Source organism: Prionailurus bengalensis, chromosome A2, assembly GCF_016509475.1.
Source record: "Prionailurus bengalensis isolate Pbe53 chromosome A2, Fcat_Pben_1.1_paternal_pri, whole genome shotgun sequence".
Taxonomy (NCBI): Eukaryota; Metazoa; Chordata; class Mammalia; order Carnivora; family Felidae; genus Prionailurus; species Prionailurus bengalensis.
The window spans coordinates 167,508,443-167,525,525 of record NC_057348.1 but is presented as its reverse complement, the minus strand read 5'-3'; the positions used below and the strand labels follow the sequence as shown (position 1 = coordinate 167,525,525).

General features: G+C 59.7%; 1 protein-coding gene across 5 annotated transcripts in view; it reads right to left on the bottom strand.

Moving 5' to 3' along the window:
• Positions 1–9,230: 9,230 nt before the first annotated feature.
• The window catches only part of DNAJB6 (DnaJ heat shock protein family (Hsp40) member B6), a 67,358-nt gene continuing 59,505 nt past the window's right edge, over positions 9,231–17,083 (bottom strand). For all 5 annotated transcript variants that reach the window (XM_043590037.1, XM_043590041.1, XM_043590039.1 and 2 more), the window contains exons 9-10: positions 16,538–16,753; positions 9,231–10,620 (exon numbers count right to left, since the gene is read on the bottom strand). In XM_043590037.1, the coding sequence (XP_043445972.1) occupies positions 10,538–10,620; positions 16,538–16,753 (299 nt within the window). In that variant the 3' untranslated portion in view covers positions 9,231–10,537. The remainder of the gene's footprint in view (positions 10,621–16,537; positions 16,754–17,083) is intronic.

Genomic DNA, 17,083 nt, shown 5'->3' with positions numbered 1-17,083 from the left:
GACGTCAAATTCTATGATTTTTTGCGGCGGCTATAATACGCCGCTATTTGCATCCAATTTTAAACGTCTGGAGTGTTAATCTGCGTCCTCACAAGTGGTAATAAAAGTATATATATCAGAGCAATTACCATTTCATTCAAGGGATCTTACTCTACGAGATGCTTACTTGCTAAAGACTAACAACTTCTGTTTTGCAGTTTTATCTGAGGTCTGACGTTGGAGGCATTCCCCAATGAATCCCAACTCCTTCTAAACTGGCTGTGATAAACGTAACCTGTGCCAAGAGTCCAGTGTCCCTTCTGGCAAATCTAGAGCACAAAGGTGAGGTGTGTGCGGAAGGAAGTTCACATTAGCCAGTGAGCAGCGTGGGGTGGGTCCCGTTATTCTGACCTGACTACAGACACTCCATTCAAAAGCCATGTAAACTACAGACATTATACGTAAGAAATAAAAGTCCATGCGTGAAAAGGCAGCCTCCCGATCGGAAAGGCAGCTGGTTGTCCATCACCTCTAACGAAATGTATTTAGCTGGCAAGTCTGACTCGTGCTTATATTCTCCCCGGATGCTTTGTAGTTACAGCTAAGTATTTGTCAGTGCACCTAAAGATTAAAGCAGATTGCAGAGTCCATAAAAGGGGTGGAAAGATTAATTTGTCTCTAGACAAAACTCTTACTTTCTGATTTCTAGTGCTAGGTATCTATAGACATGTATATTTTGCACTGTGACCACATTACGGCCTCTCGATACCTAACCCGTTCAGAACACAAACACCAGACTGGGGAGCTGGGAGAGTGTTGCCGGGGAGGCCTGCCCACTCCCAAATGAAGCATGATTTTTACAGCTACAGAGAAGCACGTGTGCAGTGCCCCCCCCCCCCCCCCCGTACGATAATATATTGCTACTTTCAGTTCAAACCATCTGAAGCGTAATGCTTAACGAAGCGGAAACCCAGACGGGCTGGTGACAACGGTGGGTTTTCCTGGGTATTGACGGGAGATTTTGTTTTGCGAGGAAGAGGCCACGGCAGGCACATCCGAGCACGTAACATGTTTCGAAGTCCTCCTCGTGGGTTTTAAGCAGGAACTGGGGGGTGAGGACAGACTGATGGCTTTCCCTGGAGCATTACTGGTATCGGGATAGCCTGGGACTTCACCTTTGCTTTCTTTCCCTTTATTTTACCTTTTCCCACAGCTTGAATTTTTTCTTTTTTTTGCCTTGGTTTCCATAAGGGTTTGGCAGGAAGGGAAGGGCGGGGGGGGGGGACACCAGAAGTCACATCTTTGACGTTACAAAGTGTTGGGGGTGAAAGACACCATGTACTCAGGTAAGAAACAAAAGCAGAGGGGAAATGAACACTTGCACTATTTACCAGGGTATTATTACTAGTTGTAAAAGTCTAGACAGCAAGACGGCTACACCTCACACCGAGGGCTCCCAAGCAGTTCCGGGACCGGTCCTGCCGCGCGAACTTGAAACGACTCGGTCCGCTCTCGGGCGTCAGGGCTCCGGCACAGATCTGCTCTTCGTCCATCGAGGGTCTCCACCGACTGAGGGCCAGGTGCAGAGTCCCGCGGCTTACGAGACAGAGAAGGAGCTAGAAACACTGACGATAGATTTTATTTTTCCCTGTTAGTCCAGGAAACCACAAATTACCATTTGTCAGATGTCACCGGGGTAAAAAAATGTGCGAATGTTCTTGGCATGTGGGTATAGGGAAAAAAACCCAAACTTCTGGTACGGCCTGATTTTGTCTTTTCAAACTGTGTTCTTGTGAATTCTTTGACGTCTTATTTATAAGGTTATGAGACTAGACGGTAAATGCTCAACAAGAGAAACGCCCCACTCTCCAGCAAAACTATTTTGCTCGATGGGGCGGGGGGCGGGGGATAAGGTATGGGCTCTGGTCCCCTCCCCCTCCAACCCATTTGAGTCTTGATTAATTTGCACATTAGGGTTTAAGGCTAATTTACTCTGTGTGGGCACATGTGCGTGCGTGCGTGCGACACGTGTGCGTGCGTGTGAGCGTGTGCGTGCGTCGGACACGTGTGCGGGGCGGGGCTGGATCCTCTGTCCAGTCCTGTTTCCCTTTATGGAGGCGCCCTCCTGTGGCCACAGAAAATACCGCAGCATAAGACACCATCTCAAAATGCTCCACATTGACTCGCTGTGTTTCTGTGGCCATTTTCCTTTGTGAGGTCCTTCGTAAAGAAAAATTCCCACCAAGCTACATAGATACATGGATTCTTCCAGGAAACGTTTGATCTGGGGTTTTAAAGTTGGGACGCTCAAGTATTTGGCCACGGAATCCACATCCGGAGACGAATCTCTGAGAGCAGGGTCCTTCCTCCTACCGGTTTGCGGTCAGATAGCGTCAGCCTCTGGGGTGGCCCTAACAAACGCCACGGGCTGCGCGCTCACGGGGCTGAGGCTCACCCCCCTGCTATCCCTGAGCAGGTCTGGAGTCTGGGAGGTCTGAGATCCAGGCGTCTGAAGCTCCCCCTTCCTGCCTCTTCCTGCTCCTGAGGGCCCCAGGCATCTCGGGGCTCGTGGCTGCGTCACCGGGTCTCGGCCTCAGTCTCCACGTGGCCGCCTCCTGTCCAGGTCTGTGTCTCATATCCCCCTCTCCTTCCTAGTACACCTGTCACTGGATTTAGGGCCATCCTAACGATCCTCACGATCTCGAGAGCCTCAGCTGGAATTGGGGCCACAAAGACCCGGTTTCCACACAAGGTGACAATGACAGGTCCCGGGTTAGGATGTGGACATACATTTCTGGGGCCACTATCAACCCCTGCAGATGCCATGGGATCTTGGGGAAGGGCTGGGCAGGCAGTCAGCTGTGGCCAACTGGGGGCAGCAGGAAGACCGTACTAGACTCGGCGAGGACGGCCTCATGGCCCAACTGGTCCTGTGCCCCGGGAGCTATGAATTTGTCCCTCAGACTGCTCTGCTTTCGGCGCCTTCTCTTCAGAGCGGTCAGTCCCTCCCTGCTGCTGCCTCCGTCACGACTCCAGCCTTGCTCAGCACGCACCTGAGGTGGACGGTGTAGGACCCGCCTAGAGCAGGGACAGCAGGCCATGTGGGGCGTCATCTGTCCTGCCAGGTGGTCAGTGAGGACCTATGCACACTCTCACAGGCTGAGACTCTGGGCTGGTTCCTCACTGGCTGCTCCCTAAGCCCTGATCCAGGCGGGTGAACGACAGGAAGCAAGGACCCGGGACTCCCAGACCCAAGGGTGATCCTATCAAGTGACAGCCACCATCAGGCAGGAGAAGATCCGCCAAGTGACACGTGACCACTGCTCACCATGGACGCGGTCCTCAGGCCAGGCCCATCACTGGCCCAACCCCCCACTGCTGATGGTAGCCCAGCCCTCGAGCCTGGCAGGAAAGTGGCGGCCAGCCGCCCTCTCCTGGGAACTGTCTGCATCCAGGCCAGGCTGGCCCTGCCGGGCTCCTGCGATGCCACGTGCTCTGCCCTCAGCACCAAGCCCAAACCAGCTGTTGCCGGGGGGCTGCCTCAACCCACCCTTCCCACCCACCCCCCCTCCGGCAGCCTCACCTCCTCCTGCTCCGCCCCAAATCCTCCCCTCCTTCGGGTTCAGCCTGCATCCCACACCTTGATTTAGGCCGTTCTCCCTGCCTCAACATGTGCCTGGCTGCCTCCGCCCTCCAAAACCCACCTGCAAAGCTCCCCAATCCCCCACCGGCATGTGCCCCTCTGAATTCCTCCTGCACTGAGGCCATAACTGGGGGCGTACCAGGGGTAGGGCTAGGGGTGACTTATCCTGCCTGGGGACAGGGGGCATCACTTCTTGTCCCCTGTGCAGGGTGGGGGTGCAACTCATACAGCTATGTCTCCAACATGCTTCACACATGTGGGACACAGTGTGCATTAGATGGGTGGACAATGGGTGGGTGTATGGTGGGTAGGTGGACTGGTGGATGGATGATGGATGGATGCATGGGTGGATGGGTGAGTGGACAGATGGATGGGTTGGTTGGATGGATGGATGGATGGATGGATGGATGGATGAATTGGATGGATGGATGAATTGGATGGATGGATGCATGGGTGGATGGGTGAGTGGATAGATGGATGGGTTGGATGGATGGATGGATGGATGGATGATGGATGGATGAATTGGATGGATGGATGGATGGATGAATTGGATGGATGGATGGATGGATGGATGAATGGATGGTGGATGGAAGGATAGTGGATGGATGGACAGTGGATGGATGGATGGATGGATGGATGGATGGATGGATGGACAGACAATGGGATGGATGGACGGTAGGTGGGTAGATGGATGGATGGATGAATTGGATGGATGGATGGATGGATGGATGGATGGATAGTGGATGGATGGATAGTGGATGGACGGACAGTGGATGGATGGATGGATGGATGGATGGATAGTGGATGGATGGATAGTGGATGGACAGACAGTGGATGGATGGATGGATGGACGGACAATGGGATGGATGGATGGTGGGTGGGTAGATGGATGGATGGATGGATGGATGAGTTGGATGGATGGATGAATTGGATGGATGGATGGATGGATGAATGGATGGATGGATGGGTGGATGGGTGAGTGGATAGATGGATAGGTTGGTTGGTTGGTTGGTTGGTTGGATGGATGGATGGATGGTGGATGGATGGATGGATAGTGGGTGGGTGGGTGGGTTGGTGGATAGGTAAATAAACGGATAGACAATGGAATGGATAGATGGGTGAGTGGATGGATGGATGGATAGAAGGACAGATAAGTAAATGGATAGGTGCGTGGATGGATGGTGGAAGGATGGGTGGATGGACAACAGGATTGATGGATGGATGGATGGATGGATGGATGGTGGACGGGTGGATGGATGGATAGATGGATGGACAATGGGATGGACAGATGAGTGAATGGATAGACAATGGGATGGATAGATGGATGGATGGATGATGGATGGATGGATTGGATGGATGGATTGGATGGATGGATGGACAATGGGACGGATGGATGGATGGTGGATGGGTAGATGGATGGATGAGTGGATGGATGGACAGATGGATGGGTACATGGATGGATGGGTGGATCGACGGATGAATGGATGCATGCATGCAGGAGTCGATGGGTGGACAGGTGGGAGGATAGGTGGATGGATGGATGAATGGACAATGGGATGGATGGATGGATGGATGGTGGGTGGGTGGATGGATAAGTGGATGAATAGACAATGGGATGGATGGTGGGTGAGTGGATGGATGAGTGGATGGATAGATGGACAGATGAGTAAATGGATAGGTGCATGGATGGATGGTGGAATGATGGATGGATGAACGGATGCATGCATGAGTGGATGAATGGATGGATGCATGGGTGGATGGATAGATAATGGGTGGATAAATGGATGGATAGATGGGCAGATGAATGATGGGTGGGTGGATGGTTGGATGGATGGATGGACAGATGACGATGGGTGGATAGATAGATGGGTGCATTGGTGGCCTCTCCTCCACTAGACCAATGGCAGTGGGGACCTGGAAAGAGTTGGTGGCAGAAGCTGGCCCAGGAAGAGAGAGAAGCGTGACTTGGTTTCCTGCCTTTGTCGGTCATCCGGAAATTAGGCCTGTGTTACCCTGGGAAATGAGAATGTGGAGTAGTTGTGTTGCCTTCTCATCCTATCTGTATGGCCCCTCAGTTTCTCCCAAAGGATTTTAACGTCTCTGGTCCCTAAGAGTAAGCTGACCTCCCTCTCATGGCATATCCTACGCTTCTGGCGTCACATGGGGACCCTCAGTGCTCTCCTATGGGATGGGGCGTGCACAGGCCAGAGCTCTCTGCTGAGCCGTCTCTCACGCATGCGCACCAGGCCCAGGCCGGCACCCTGGAATTACTCCAAGTCCTGGAACAGCCCTGGTTAAACACACACACACTCGTCACAATCATCAACGCTGGCATCCCTCTGGACAGGTGGTATGACATCCAGGGTGTCCTGAGATGTGGCTTCGGTGGATGGACTGCAAGAAAAGACTGAAAATCTCCAAGTTCACTGGTAGACCAGAAAGAGAAAGTAGTCGGCCACTGTAGGGTCTGTCCTTGTAAAAGCCAGAGCCCTGGGAAGGAAAGGCGTTTATCAGGATTTTCCATACAAGATGCACCTCACAGACCCACAGCGGACCTGGAAAAATTGGTCTTCATAGCACCCCAACCAAGAAAGCGGAGAGAGAGCATGCCCAATGCATGGGGGGGGGGGGGAGGATACAGTGCCTAGGGTTTGCTCGGGAGGAGCAGAAGCCTTGCATCAAACAGCCAGATCCCACCATGCCCAGCTCTGTGGCCTCTGGGAATCATATGGGACATCCTGAGGTCTGGGCCTTCCTTTGTAAAAGGACAAGGAGAAAGCCAAGCGCCCTCGGTGTCCCTATACTGTAAGCCTCCCTGAGAACTGTGGCTGCTGGGCTGGGCCTGCTGCCCTGGGGTCACGGGAGCAGGGCGGGGGGCGGGGGGGGAGGCAGAGCGGGACAGGGAAACGGGGAGCAGGCAGTGGACTGGAGGGTCCCACCCCTCCCCCGCACCCCGGCCCTCTCCCATCGGGCTCCATCAAGCTGGGAGGGGATGTCCCCAAACCGGGCCCTCAGTCAGCGAAAAACCAGGGTTCCTGTGAGCGCAGCCCCACCCTTCCAGACCAGACGGCTGTCTGCCACCCGTACATCAAACTCACTCTCAGGAACGGGAAGATTCATGGTCCTGTGTCACCGTGTAATGGCTAGCCGGTCAGAGAAACAACAATTTTCATGCCATAAAAGCTGACTTCCGTTTGTTCACTAAGAATGAATGCTGTCGATCAAGCGAAACCTATAAAAACCTCAGAGACAAAGGCAAAGAATTAAGGCTGACGCACCGGCTGCTGCCAGCCGTGATTAGCCTGTCCGTCGCCCGGGCCGGGGGCGCAGGAGCCACGCGGGGGCCAGAGCTGCGGCATGGAGGGCGGGCGGGCATCTTCGGTGACACCCCTCATCCCTCCGGAGGTGGCCGCCTCGGTGCCCCTGTGAGAACAGTCCTAACTTGTGACCAGACGCCGGACTGGTTTGGGGACGAACATCGATGGTGTCCGGGTCCACCTGAGAAGCGGCGAGTCAGGCGCAGCGAGGAGCCAGCCTGCCCCTCCACGAGCGAGTCTCGAACTGGGCCACGGTGACGCTTCGGCTGGTGACAAGGAGACGGGGGCACCTGCCTTAGCACCCACGCCACGTCAAGTTCTAGAACCTTCCCCCTGGCAGCTGCAGGGGGCACAGCCCTGGGAGGGGGCTCTTGGCCATCCCCCATTCAGCTGAGAACCATGTGGACGACACTTCAAAGGGGTGGGGGGGGGGGCAGGTGGGGATAGGAAAGTGGGGAGCACCACGGGGAGCATCAGGAAGCGGGGAGCACGAGGTAGCTCTCCGGGAGCAGGCGAGAGTGAATAGGACACTTGCGGTGACCCTCTGTGCCGGTCCCGGCCAACAGGGTCTGTAGGAGCCGGAGGGACAGGCACGAAGCAGACCCAAACCAGGGAGGCCTGGGAAGGGGCCCTATGCCCGGGTCACCGTCTCCTGCCGCCCTGTCCCCGCAGCTCCAGGCCTGGAGACACGGGACGCCCAGCCTCCACGGCCTACTTGGAGGACCACGTGAGCCTGGCCTCACTCTTGCCCCAGCAACGTGGGGGCAGGCGCCCTCGGAGGAGTGAGCAGACAGAAGGTTCTGCGCCTGGTGGGATGGGCCAAGTCAGAAGCCCTGGGACCGTGATCGTTAGCGTCACGGTCTCACCTTTCTCGGAGAGGACCGTGTCATTTTCCCGGTCTAATGCTGGCCCATGGCTCTGGGGACCGGGTGAGGCCACACGGGACCCGTGTGCCGCCTGTGCAACTTCCTGTGAATACGCAAGGGTTTCAAAATAAACATGCACCAACGTAAAGTGTTTCTTCAAAGCCCTTAATCCTGCTAACGTGGGGGCAGGGGGGGCAGACGGCCCTGGAGTATGTGGGGGCTCCTCACGGCCAGGACCACCTCCCCACCTGGTCCCACACACCCTGTCCCCAAATGGGCCTCCTCTCCATGAGGGTGCTGGTAAAGGCCGGGCCCCCCCCCCCCTCCATCACCCTTGATGTTGGCCCAGCGCCCAGGAGCCCCCTCCGGGAGGGTCAGCAGACAGCAGGGCCGCTCTGAGCACGGGCCCCAGCACGGCACCCAGGCCCCCGGGATGGCAGCCCGCTTGGGTGGCGGTGGAGCAGGGGTGATGGCGTGAGCTCACACGCTCGCCAGCCCACCCCGGCCCTCGGGGCGCCGTGCGTCCCAGGCAGCTGCGTGGTCCCCCCCGCCCCCGCCGGGGAAGCAGGTACTCACCAAGCTCCCCCAGCCAGCGGGCCTCTGCTCGCTGAGGGCAGCGTTACTGGGGACGGCCTGTGGACGTGGGCCGCCCGCCCGCAGGGGTGGCACGCTTGTCCAGGCGTGGCTGGAAGACGCCACCACACAGACGCTGTTCCCCAGGCGACCGGCGCTGAAGCAGTGAGGTCAAGGGCTTCGAAACTTGCTTCGCGCCTGCTGAGCCACCTCCCTCCCCAGGGACCGACAGTGAATTCTGGTGTGGAAGTGCCTGAGATGCACCCATGAGCCAAACGTGCCCTTGGGAGAGGCTCCAGGTCCGCCAGGGGCCACGGCTGAAGCCCATGGTTTGCAGCGGGACCCGGATCAGGACACACCCCCAGCCAGGAGGTCGCAACAGCCCGTGCCTCCCACCTCCCCAGCGTCCCCCATGCTGCCAGCCAGGCCACTGGGCTCCCACAGGGTCAATCAGCGGCAGTGTGGTCTTCAACAATTCAGGGGCACCTGGGGGTTCGGTCGGTTGAGCGCCCGACTTCAGCTCGGGTCACGATCCGGTGGTTCATGGGTTCGAGCCCCACGTCGGGCTCTGTGCTGACAGCTTAGAGCCTGGAGCCTGTTTCAGATTCTGTGTCTCCCTCTCTGTCTGTTCCTCCCCCCCACATTCTCTCTCTCTCTCAAAAATAAATAAAAATTTTATAACAAATAAATAAAGTAACATTTCATCTCACAGTAATGCAGCTCCCAACCCAGGCTCTTGCCCTAATTATCACTTTATCTTTCATAATTGAAATGACAATTATGGCTGGTTTTCTTTCCGATCGCTAATAACGGCGTAACTAGCGGACATTAATGATGACGGCAAGCCAGCAGTCCAAGACGGCGCTTACGTTTTATTTCTGCTGATAGCACTTAAAATACAGTATGTTTTCATGGGTACATTTTCCACGGTAAGCCGTAATACCAGTCCACACCACCTCCCTGCCAAAGCCAAACAAAACAAAGCACCCCTCCCCTAACAGTCATCTCAGAGTCGCAAAGTTACACTCGTTTCTGGCTTCCACACCCACGACGCCCGTGACGCGGCTGGCTACAGGGGCCACGGGGGCCGGTGGCTGCCACATTCACGACAGCGGCATTCTCACACCACGTCAAAGCTCTGCCCCGAGCCCCCATTTCCAAGCGGTGTGAGCTGGCCCTTGTGTTACGGAGGAAAGGCCTGGGCAGGAAGCGCGCAGAAAAGGTTAGGCGCGGCACGGATCGAGTCAGTAGAACCAAAGGGTTAAGAAGCAGCTGATCACGCAAAGAAGTAAGTGCAGGAAAGTGGACAGAAAAAAACTGCTAGGAAAATAAACGATGTCTTTAGAGGAGCCAATGTTTACAACTGAAATATTTTCTTCAGCGCCCTCGTTCCAATCTGAGTGTGTGTGTGTGTGTGTGTGTGTGTGTGTGTGTGAATACCGCACGTGCGTCTCCCCAGAATGACCCAAACGAAGAGCAGACGGGATTACCGAACAAAATTCTGCAGGGTCCTGTGCATGTGCTAAGGAGAATCATGAGTCCAAGAGAAAAAGATGGAATTTGCAAAAACTAAACAATATTCGAAGTCATGTTTGGGCTCCTCGGAGCTTAAAACTCCGGTAAATTTAAGGAATGACTTTATATCTAGAGACTCACCCACGGGCCCCCAGGGAGGCGGCTGGGACACCCCGGAACCCGGAGGGAAGACCCCTGGCGGTGCGGACTCCATGCAGGACGTGCGACGACGTCACCCCGCCCCTAACTACGCACCAGCTCCAAGGACTCTCCCGCCGGGAAGAGAGAAAGGCATTCCGTGGACACACACTCCATCACCCGCCTGCACCAGTCACACCTCTGACGCTACAACAGCTCAGCAGTCGGCATCGTGTTCGACAGTCGGAAGGAAGGAGCCGGGTCCCCGACCCCCTCAGGGGAGCCGCTGTCGGATTTGGGGCCTTTGGGGCCGGGAGACGCGAGGACAGTGCGGACAGGCTCCGCCCACGACCGTCACTCCCGTCTCCTGCCGTCCCGAGCCGAGAAGCTGCGGTGTGGGGACGGTGGCCAAGCGGTGCCGCTACCTAACTCGTGCGCGCCCCGCACTACGGCACGGGGCGGGCCGGGCGCCAGCTCCGGCAGCAGGCGCGCGGCCGCGAGTCCGCCTAGTGCTTGCCTTTGGTCGATTTCTTCTTCTTGGACTCGTCCCTCTGCTTCGGCTTCTTCCTCTTGCCACCTTCTTTGAGTCCTAAGGAAACACGGCTTGTGAAACACTGTTCCGAAGGGCGGCGGCGTCCCCACCAAGAGGCAAGCGCTTCCACACACTCGCCCACGTTAACACGGGACAGTCGGGCTGCCCCCACTTCTCCCCAGGCCACATCCACAGCGTGACCGACTCTTCAAACCGCAGAGTGACATCTCTGACGTTGTTCAAAGAGCATCGGAGCCACGCGCCCAGAGGGGGCGGCACTGAGCCCACGCTCTCCTCTGCTCACCCTGCCCCTGACCACCCCACCCTGCGCCCCGCACAGCCCTCACACCTGCACCCCCACATCCCTACGTGGCCCTCGCCCCTGCGCCTCTGGGCCCCTAGGCAGCCTGCACCCCTACACAGCCCTCACACCTGTGCCCCTACACCCCTGCACCCTTTACAAGGCCCTCGCCCCTGCGCAGCCCTCACCCCTGTGCCTCCACACGGCCCTCGCCCCTGTGCAGCCCTCACCCTTCTGCCCTCGCCCCTCCACGGCCCTCACGCCCGTGCCTCCACACCCCTGTGCCTCCACACGGCCCTCGCACCCCTGTGCACCCTCGCACCCCACTGGGCAGGGCTGACTCCTCCCCGGGGACAGGCTCCCTCCGGCCCTGGCCAGACCCGAGTCCCGTCTGCCAGGACAAGCCCTGCTGTGGGCCGGGCTTGTGTCCGTCCGTGGGCTCTGGGGTGTTCGTCCCCAGGTCTCGCCTGAGGACGCGGACCTTCCGTTTCTCCCATGTCGACTGCTTAATGTGTGGGAGGCATCCCCTCGAGGTTTCGTCCAAAGGGCCGGAAAGGAAGCGCCCGAGCACCTGGTGCTTCGTCGGTCCGGCAACGAGCTAGAAGAGCCCTCGGCTGAGCCCGCAAGCGGGCTGGATGCCGGATCCAGGTGACGAAAGCTGTATTTACGCGGCCAGTCCTTCACCAACCCACGTGACCCGCCATGTTCCCCCGCAGCCCGGGCACCACGGTGTCTCACCGGGGCTACCACGCGGGCCCAGGCCAAGCATTTGGGAAAGCCGCCGCGGAGTTCTGAGCGGGACGAAGGCGAAGGGCTGACCCCCCAGTGGGGTGAGGGCGGGGCTCACGCACAACCTCGCCTGAGGCGAGTCCAGGGAACGGGGCCCAAACGCCACGATCCAGGGCACCAGGGCACGACGGAGGGAGAACAGCCCCAAGAGTCGAGCAGGGAACCAGAGCCGGTCTGGGGACGTGTCGGCGTGTCCTGTATCGGATGTGACTACCGTTCGGAGGTACCCGGTCTTCCTGGAGGAACCTCCACAGGGAACGGTTCCCACGATGGGCCCCCACGAACACGCAGGGAGGAGGGGCCAGGGGCCGCACGTGTGCGTGGCTGGAGGCCCGGCCGACCGCAGGGCTCCTTGCGCAGGAGCCGCGGCCTCACGGTGGGCATGACGTCTCAGAGGCTCCTTGCGCAGAGGGGGACGGTGGCCTCCCCTCCGCCCGCCAGGCTCAGTTACTCGGAAAATAACCCGAGAAGGAGAAAGAGAAGAACACACTGACCTACCACCGAGACACAGGTGCTCCTGTCCGAGGCTCGGGGAAGCCCACCAGCGCCAAGGGAGACAAATGCCGCCGCCTGGGCCGCCTTCGCCGAGACGACCGAGGGTGGCAGGGAGAAGGACCCAGAAGAACACCGCGGGCCGTGGGGCAGGCTGCCAGGGCCTGTGAGACTCTCCTGCCTCCACCACGGGGAGCCTGTGCCCCTGGTCCGGTCACGAAACCCTAACACCTGACCCAGAAGGGACCCCGGAGCCCCCGCAGCCCCAGCCCCTCTCCCAGAGGGCACTTGTGGTTGTGGCACGGGGCGGGGAGGCAACTCCTCGTTCCCATTCCCTGTTACGATGCCTCTCTTGCTACCAGGCATTTTAAATTTCAAGATGATGACAGAAAAGTAACTTGAGACAAACTAAAGGGATTTCGGCTCAAATGACAAGATTCGGGGGTGTGGAGCGTGTGCACCTGTGACCGGCCCCTGCTGAACACATCCCGCCCGGCAGGTGCCTGGCCCGTGCACCGGGGGCACATGGGGGACACCGACCAGCCGGAGGCCTCGCGGCCCCAGGACCCTCACACATACTGCACACAAGCACCCCTTTTGAAGACAGCTGCAAACCGGTCGCAGAGACTCAAGGTGCCCGGGGGTGGGGGTGCTCTCTGGTCGGTCTGGAAGCAAGTTCCCAGAGCTGAGCCAAGAAAGTTTTATCTGCCCCAACTGCAGCCACTGTCTGCTTGGGGATCCTCTTTGGAATCACACAAGGGAACAGATGCCGGATGGGAACCCCCTGCCCTGACTCAAACATGTCTACACAGGAGCTGCACACATGCCCAGGGCTCCAACCAAGGGAGCCAAGTGCTCGGGGTGATGGGGAGGCTCCACAGTGACGGGCAGGCCCCCTCCCAGGTCCCCCCCCAAGCCACACCCGTGGCGCAAACCTTGAGGGGAGTCAGCAACCACCCAGCACGGCGGTGGGGGGGTCAGCTCCTAACCTCCGCAAAGCGAGCTTTCCCTGAGGCCCCCCCAAGACAAAGCAGAGCGGGATTATGAGGAAAGAAACCCCCCTCGGATGCTCAGGGATCGAAACTGCAGAACAGAGGGACGCCCGTGCAGGGGTGTGAGTTGGAGGCCGGCAGCCACCACATCGCACAGACAACGTGAGTGCGGCCAGGGTCTGCGGGGCATCGGGTACATGTGGGCCATCGTAAGAGTCACTGGCGGTTTCTTACCGGGTCCTGTGTTCGGGGAAAAGCCTGCGGGAGACGGCCCCTCGGCCACCTGAAGCTCAAGGCAGCGAGGACGCGGTAAGACCCCCCCGCCTCTAGAGAGAAACGTCTGAAAGCCCCGGTGGGAGCTGCGGGCAGAGAAGCAGGTTAGCCGCCTGGGTTAGTATCGCGCCCAAGCTGCCCAAGCGGACGCGGGCGTGAGATGCGGGGCACACGTCCCACGGTGCCACGCTGCCCTCTGCAAAGCCAAGCGTCCCACAGCGTCCTGGGTGAGGCGCCTTCTGCAGGCCAAACAAAGGAAAAGGGAAAAAGAGAAAAAGGGTCAAGTTTATTCTTTCGTTCGTGAAGTCTTCTTCTTGTTGAATGATAATCTTCCTTCCACACAGTTCCGTGCTCTTGGGGCACCCGCGGCGCGGGGGATCCGCACGGGACAGACGCTCAGCCACACCTCAGGACTGACCGGCTCCAGGCGACACGGGGCAACACGAGGCGCCCGTGTCCTCCAAAATGAAGCAGGCGCAAGTGTGATGGGGGCTCGTCGTTCCGCGAAACCGCGAACGACACGGTGACGCGGCAGGCCGGTCCGCACCACCCTGCACCTGCGCCACCCACGGGAGCCGGGGCCACAGGGCCGCCACGCCTGTCCCTGCGCACACGCTGCTGTCCCAGCGCCGCGTCCGCACGCACCCGGAATCAGATCGGCCGCGTCCTCCGCGTGGGAGAGCCTCACAGAAACGACGCACGCGGCGCCTTGAGGAGCGCGGGGCCAGCGAGAGCTCGCCTTCAGCCCCAAAGGCTCACTTCCCCGCGCTGCCTCCCAGCGGGCTCCGAGGGACCCCTCCGTGGAGCGGAGGTTCCAGCCCCGAGGTGCGAGCAGGGGCACCTGGGGAACCATACTCCTTATTATGCGCCGTTCTGAACAAGAATTTCCCCGAGGCTTGGAAATGCGTCAGGAAGCTGTCCTGCAGCCCGGGGCGGCGTGGGGAGCTCCCGGAGGGACCCGCCTTCGTTACTGGCTGGCGTCCGAGTCGGCAGCGTCGGCCAAAGAGCCGCAAGCGGACTGTGCAGAGAAGCAAAGCAGCCTGCTGGCAGGAAGCACCCGGAGGTGGCGGGCGGCCCTGAGCCGGCTTCCCGTCCAACTGTGTGATTCTGTCGCACGTTCTTCTCAGTCTGTGGACCCTTCCTCTGGGGCGGCTACACCGTCTCCAGTAAGGAGGTCACCCAAAGCGCCTGGCGTGAGCTCCCCAGACGTCTGCAAGGAACCGCGTCCTCACCTCCGGGGCGTTTAACTCTGACACGCTTCCAGACCTCACACCCTGTGGCCCAAGAGCATCAGAAAGTCCTCGGGGGCGGGGGGCACGGGCTGAGCTCCAGGAACACAGCCTCCCAGCCCGTCCGTGGCCAAGGAAAAGAGTCTGGTGACCGGGAAGTCCCGTCACCCGCCTCTCTTGCGTACAGACTCGTGCCAAGGATCATCAGGCAACTAGTTTTCTGCATGCCACAACGCCTGGTGGGGACCCGATGGTACAAACGGGCAAAAACGTCTCCTCACGTTTTCAGGGACAAGAATCAGCTGTTTCTTCTACAAGAAGAAACGAACTCCCGGCTCTCCTTGTGCTCTCGGCGGGCATGGCCTTTGGGGACCCAGGGCAGCGGGCGGCTTCACCTGGCAAGGACGGGCCTCGTTCTGAACTCGGGATGTTCCCTTCGGGCCGGGCCTACTGGCGGACGTCCTGTCGCAGGAGCCGGCCGTCTGCCTGAATGAGGCTCCGGGGGGCCCCTCTCTGCGCACCTCGTTCTTGGGGGCTGGGATGCTCCGGCCCGGTACGTAGGCTCATGGCGCCCTTACGACCCGACAGAGCCCATTAAGTCACCGTTCCAAGGGCGAGGTGTTCAAGCCAAGCGAACGGCCGGCTCAGCCCCTTGCCCAGACGCCCAGAGACCCCCACGCTGCCCCCCGCCCGGCCTGCCCTAAGACCGCTGGGGATCAGGAGCTGACCATCAACCCCGGGAAAACGTCCACAGGCCCACTCAAGGCAGAAGGAGTTCTGAAGTCACACAGCCCTTTCTTCCGATCACACAGGGAAAGGCGGAGGTCTGCGAACGGTCCATCTGCCTGTGGTAGCACCGCGCCACGGCCCAGCCGGCGGCCGGGTCTGCACCGCCCCGCGTGGCCCTGTGCCGCGGTCCAACGCCCCGTGCGCCTTCGAGGGGGTGGCACGTTCCTTCTGTCCTCCTCGAAACCCTGACGCACCCCTCCGCCTTATCCGAGGAGGCCCGGAGAGGCTGGAGGGGTGCGATTCCCAGATAGAAAGTTCTGGGGGGAGAAAAGGGACGAGGCTCATCCTTCTCGGCCGTGACGGCACGTCCTGCTGAGGCCCACAGAATTAGCCTGGCCGCATGCCTTCGTGTCACTGCGACACCGGGGGAGGACGGAGGTCTTCTCCACCACAGTCTGTTACGGTCACCGCGGCCGCCTCCAGTGGTGACAACCAAGATGGCCACAGACGCTTCGAACCAAAAGGACGCTGGACTTGGGAACACAGGATCAAAGCTACACGCACAGCAGGACCCGCAGAAGCAATCCAGAATTCCACGGGGACTTCGCCCCAAGGACCCACGGCAAGTCAAGAAGCTGGAGGGGGGCAGAGCCAGGGCTCCGGAGAAACGGGGTCACTCTGCCCGGGGGGACGGCTGCGTCAGGACCCTCACACGGGGTGCTCTGCTCTCAACCAGAAACAGACGAAGGCACGAGGGGCAGGCAGCAAACGCAAAACGTGTCCTCCCCGAGGCCGCAGGGTGCCTGCAGGTGTGGCGAGGGGCCCGGCGTGTGCCCCTAAGTTATGAAGGCTCAAGCACGTAGTGGAAGCTCACAGAAAGGAGCATTTAAGGTAAAAGCAAAATGTGTCATCCTCTGCCCAAGACAACACGCGTCATACCGTCGTGGAACACCGGCGTCCCGTTTTAATCGGGGGCGGGGGAGCTCCCCGGAGGGGAGTCGAGAGCCGGGTGCCTCCCCCCTGCCGCCACCGGGCGCCCGCCCCCGCCCGGCCCCCGCCCGCTCAGGTCAGGACACAACAGCACAGCAACGATCTCTGTCCTCTCTGGTCCTGGGAGGGAAGGGGGGCGTCCCCGTGGGGACGCGCCACACCGGTGCCCCTTTGCACACCTGCAGAGAGCACGAAGGGGTTCCAGGGGCTGCCGGCGGCCCGCTGTCTGCCCGACTCGTCCTCCTCTTCGCAGACGGGCGGAGACTGGTGTTTGGGCAGAGCGGCCGGCCCGTGTGACCTCGGCGAGGGGCCGCTGGTGCTGGCCGGCTGGGAGGGCAGTGCGCTCTGGCCTCTGCGAAGGCGCTCTTCCTGGAGGGCGGCCTCGTCCGCCACACCTGAAAGCACAGGACGGGCAGGCGTGAGCTCACACGGACCGCTCCCCTCCTCCTGTCCCAGGGCATCCGGCTTCCGGGGCAGCGGGGGGGAGAAAGGGTCTTACCACAGCCTCTGCACGGTGGGGGCCTGCCTGACCTCAGGCTCCGCGCCCGCCCCTTCACGCACACCGGCGACTCCCGGATGCACGCCCGACCTTCCCAGGAGGGAGTGTGTCCCAACGGCAATCCCTGCCCGGGGGCCGGGCCCCCCAGGACAATTCATTCCATCAGAACCAACCCGGCGGTGGCAGCCTCCCGCCTCCTTCCCGGGCACCTCCTTCCCGGGCACCT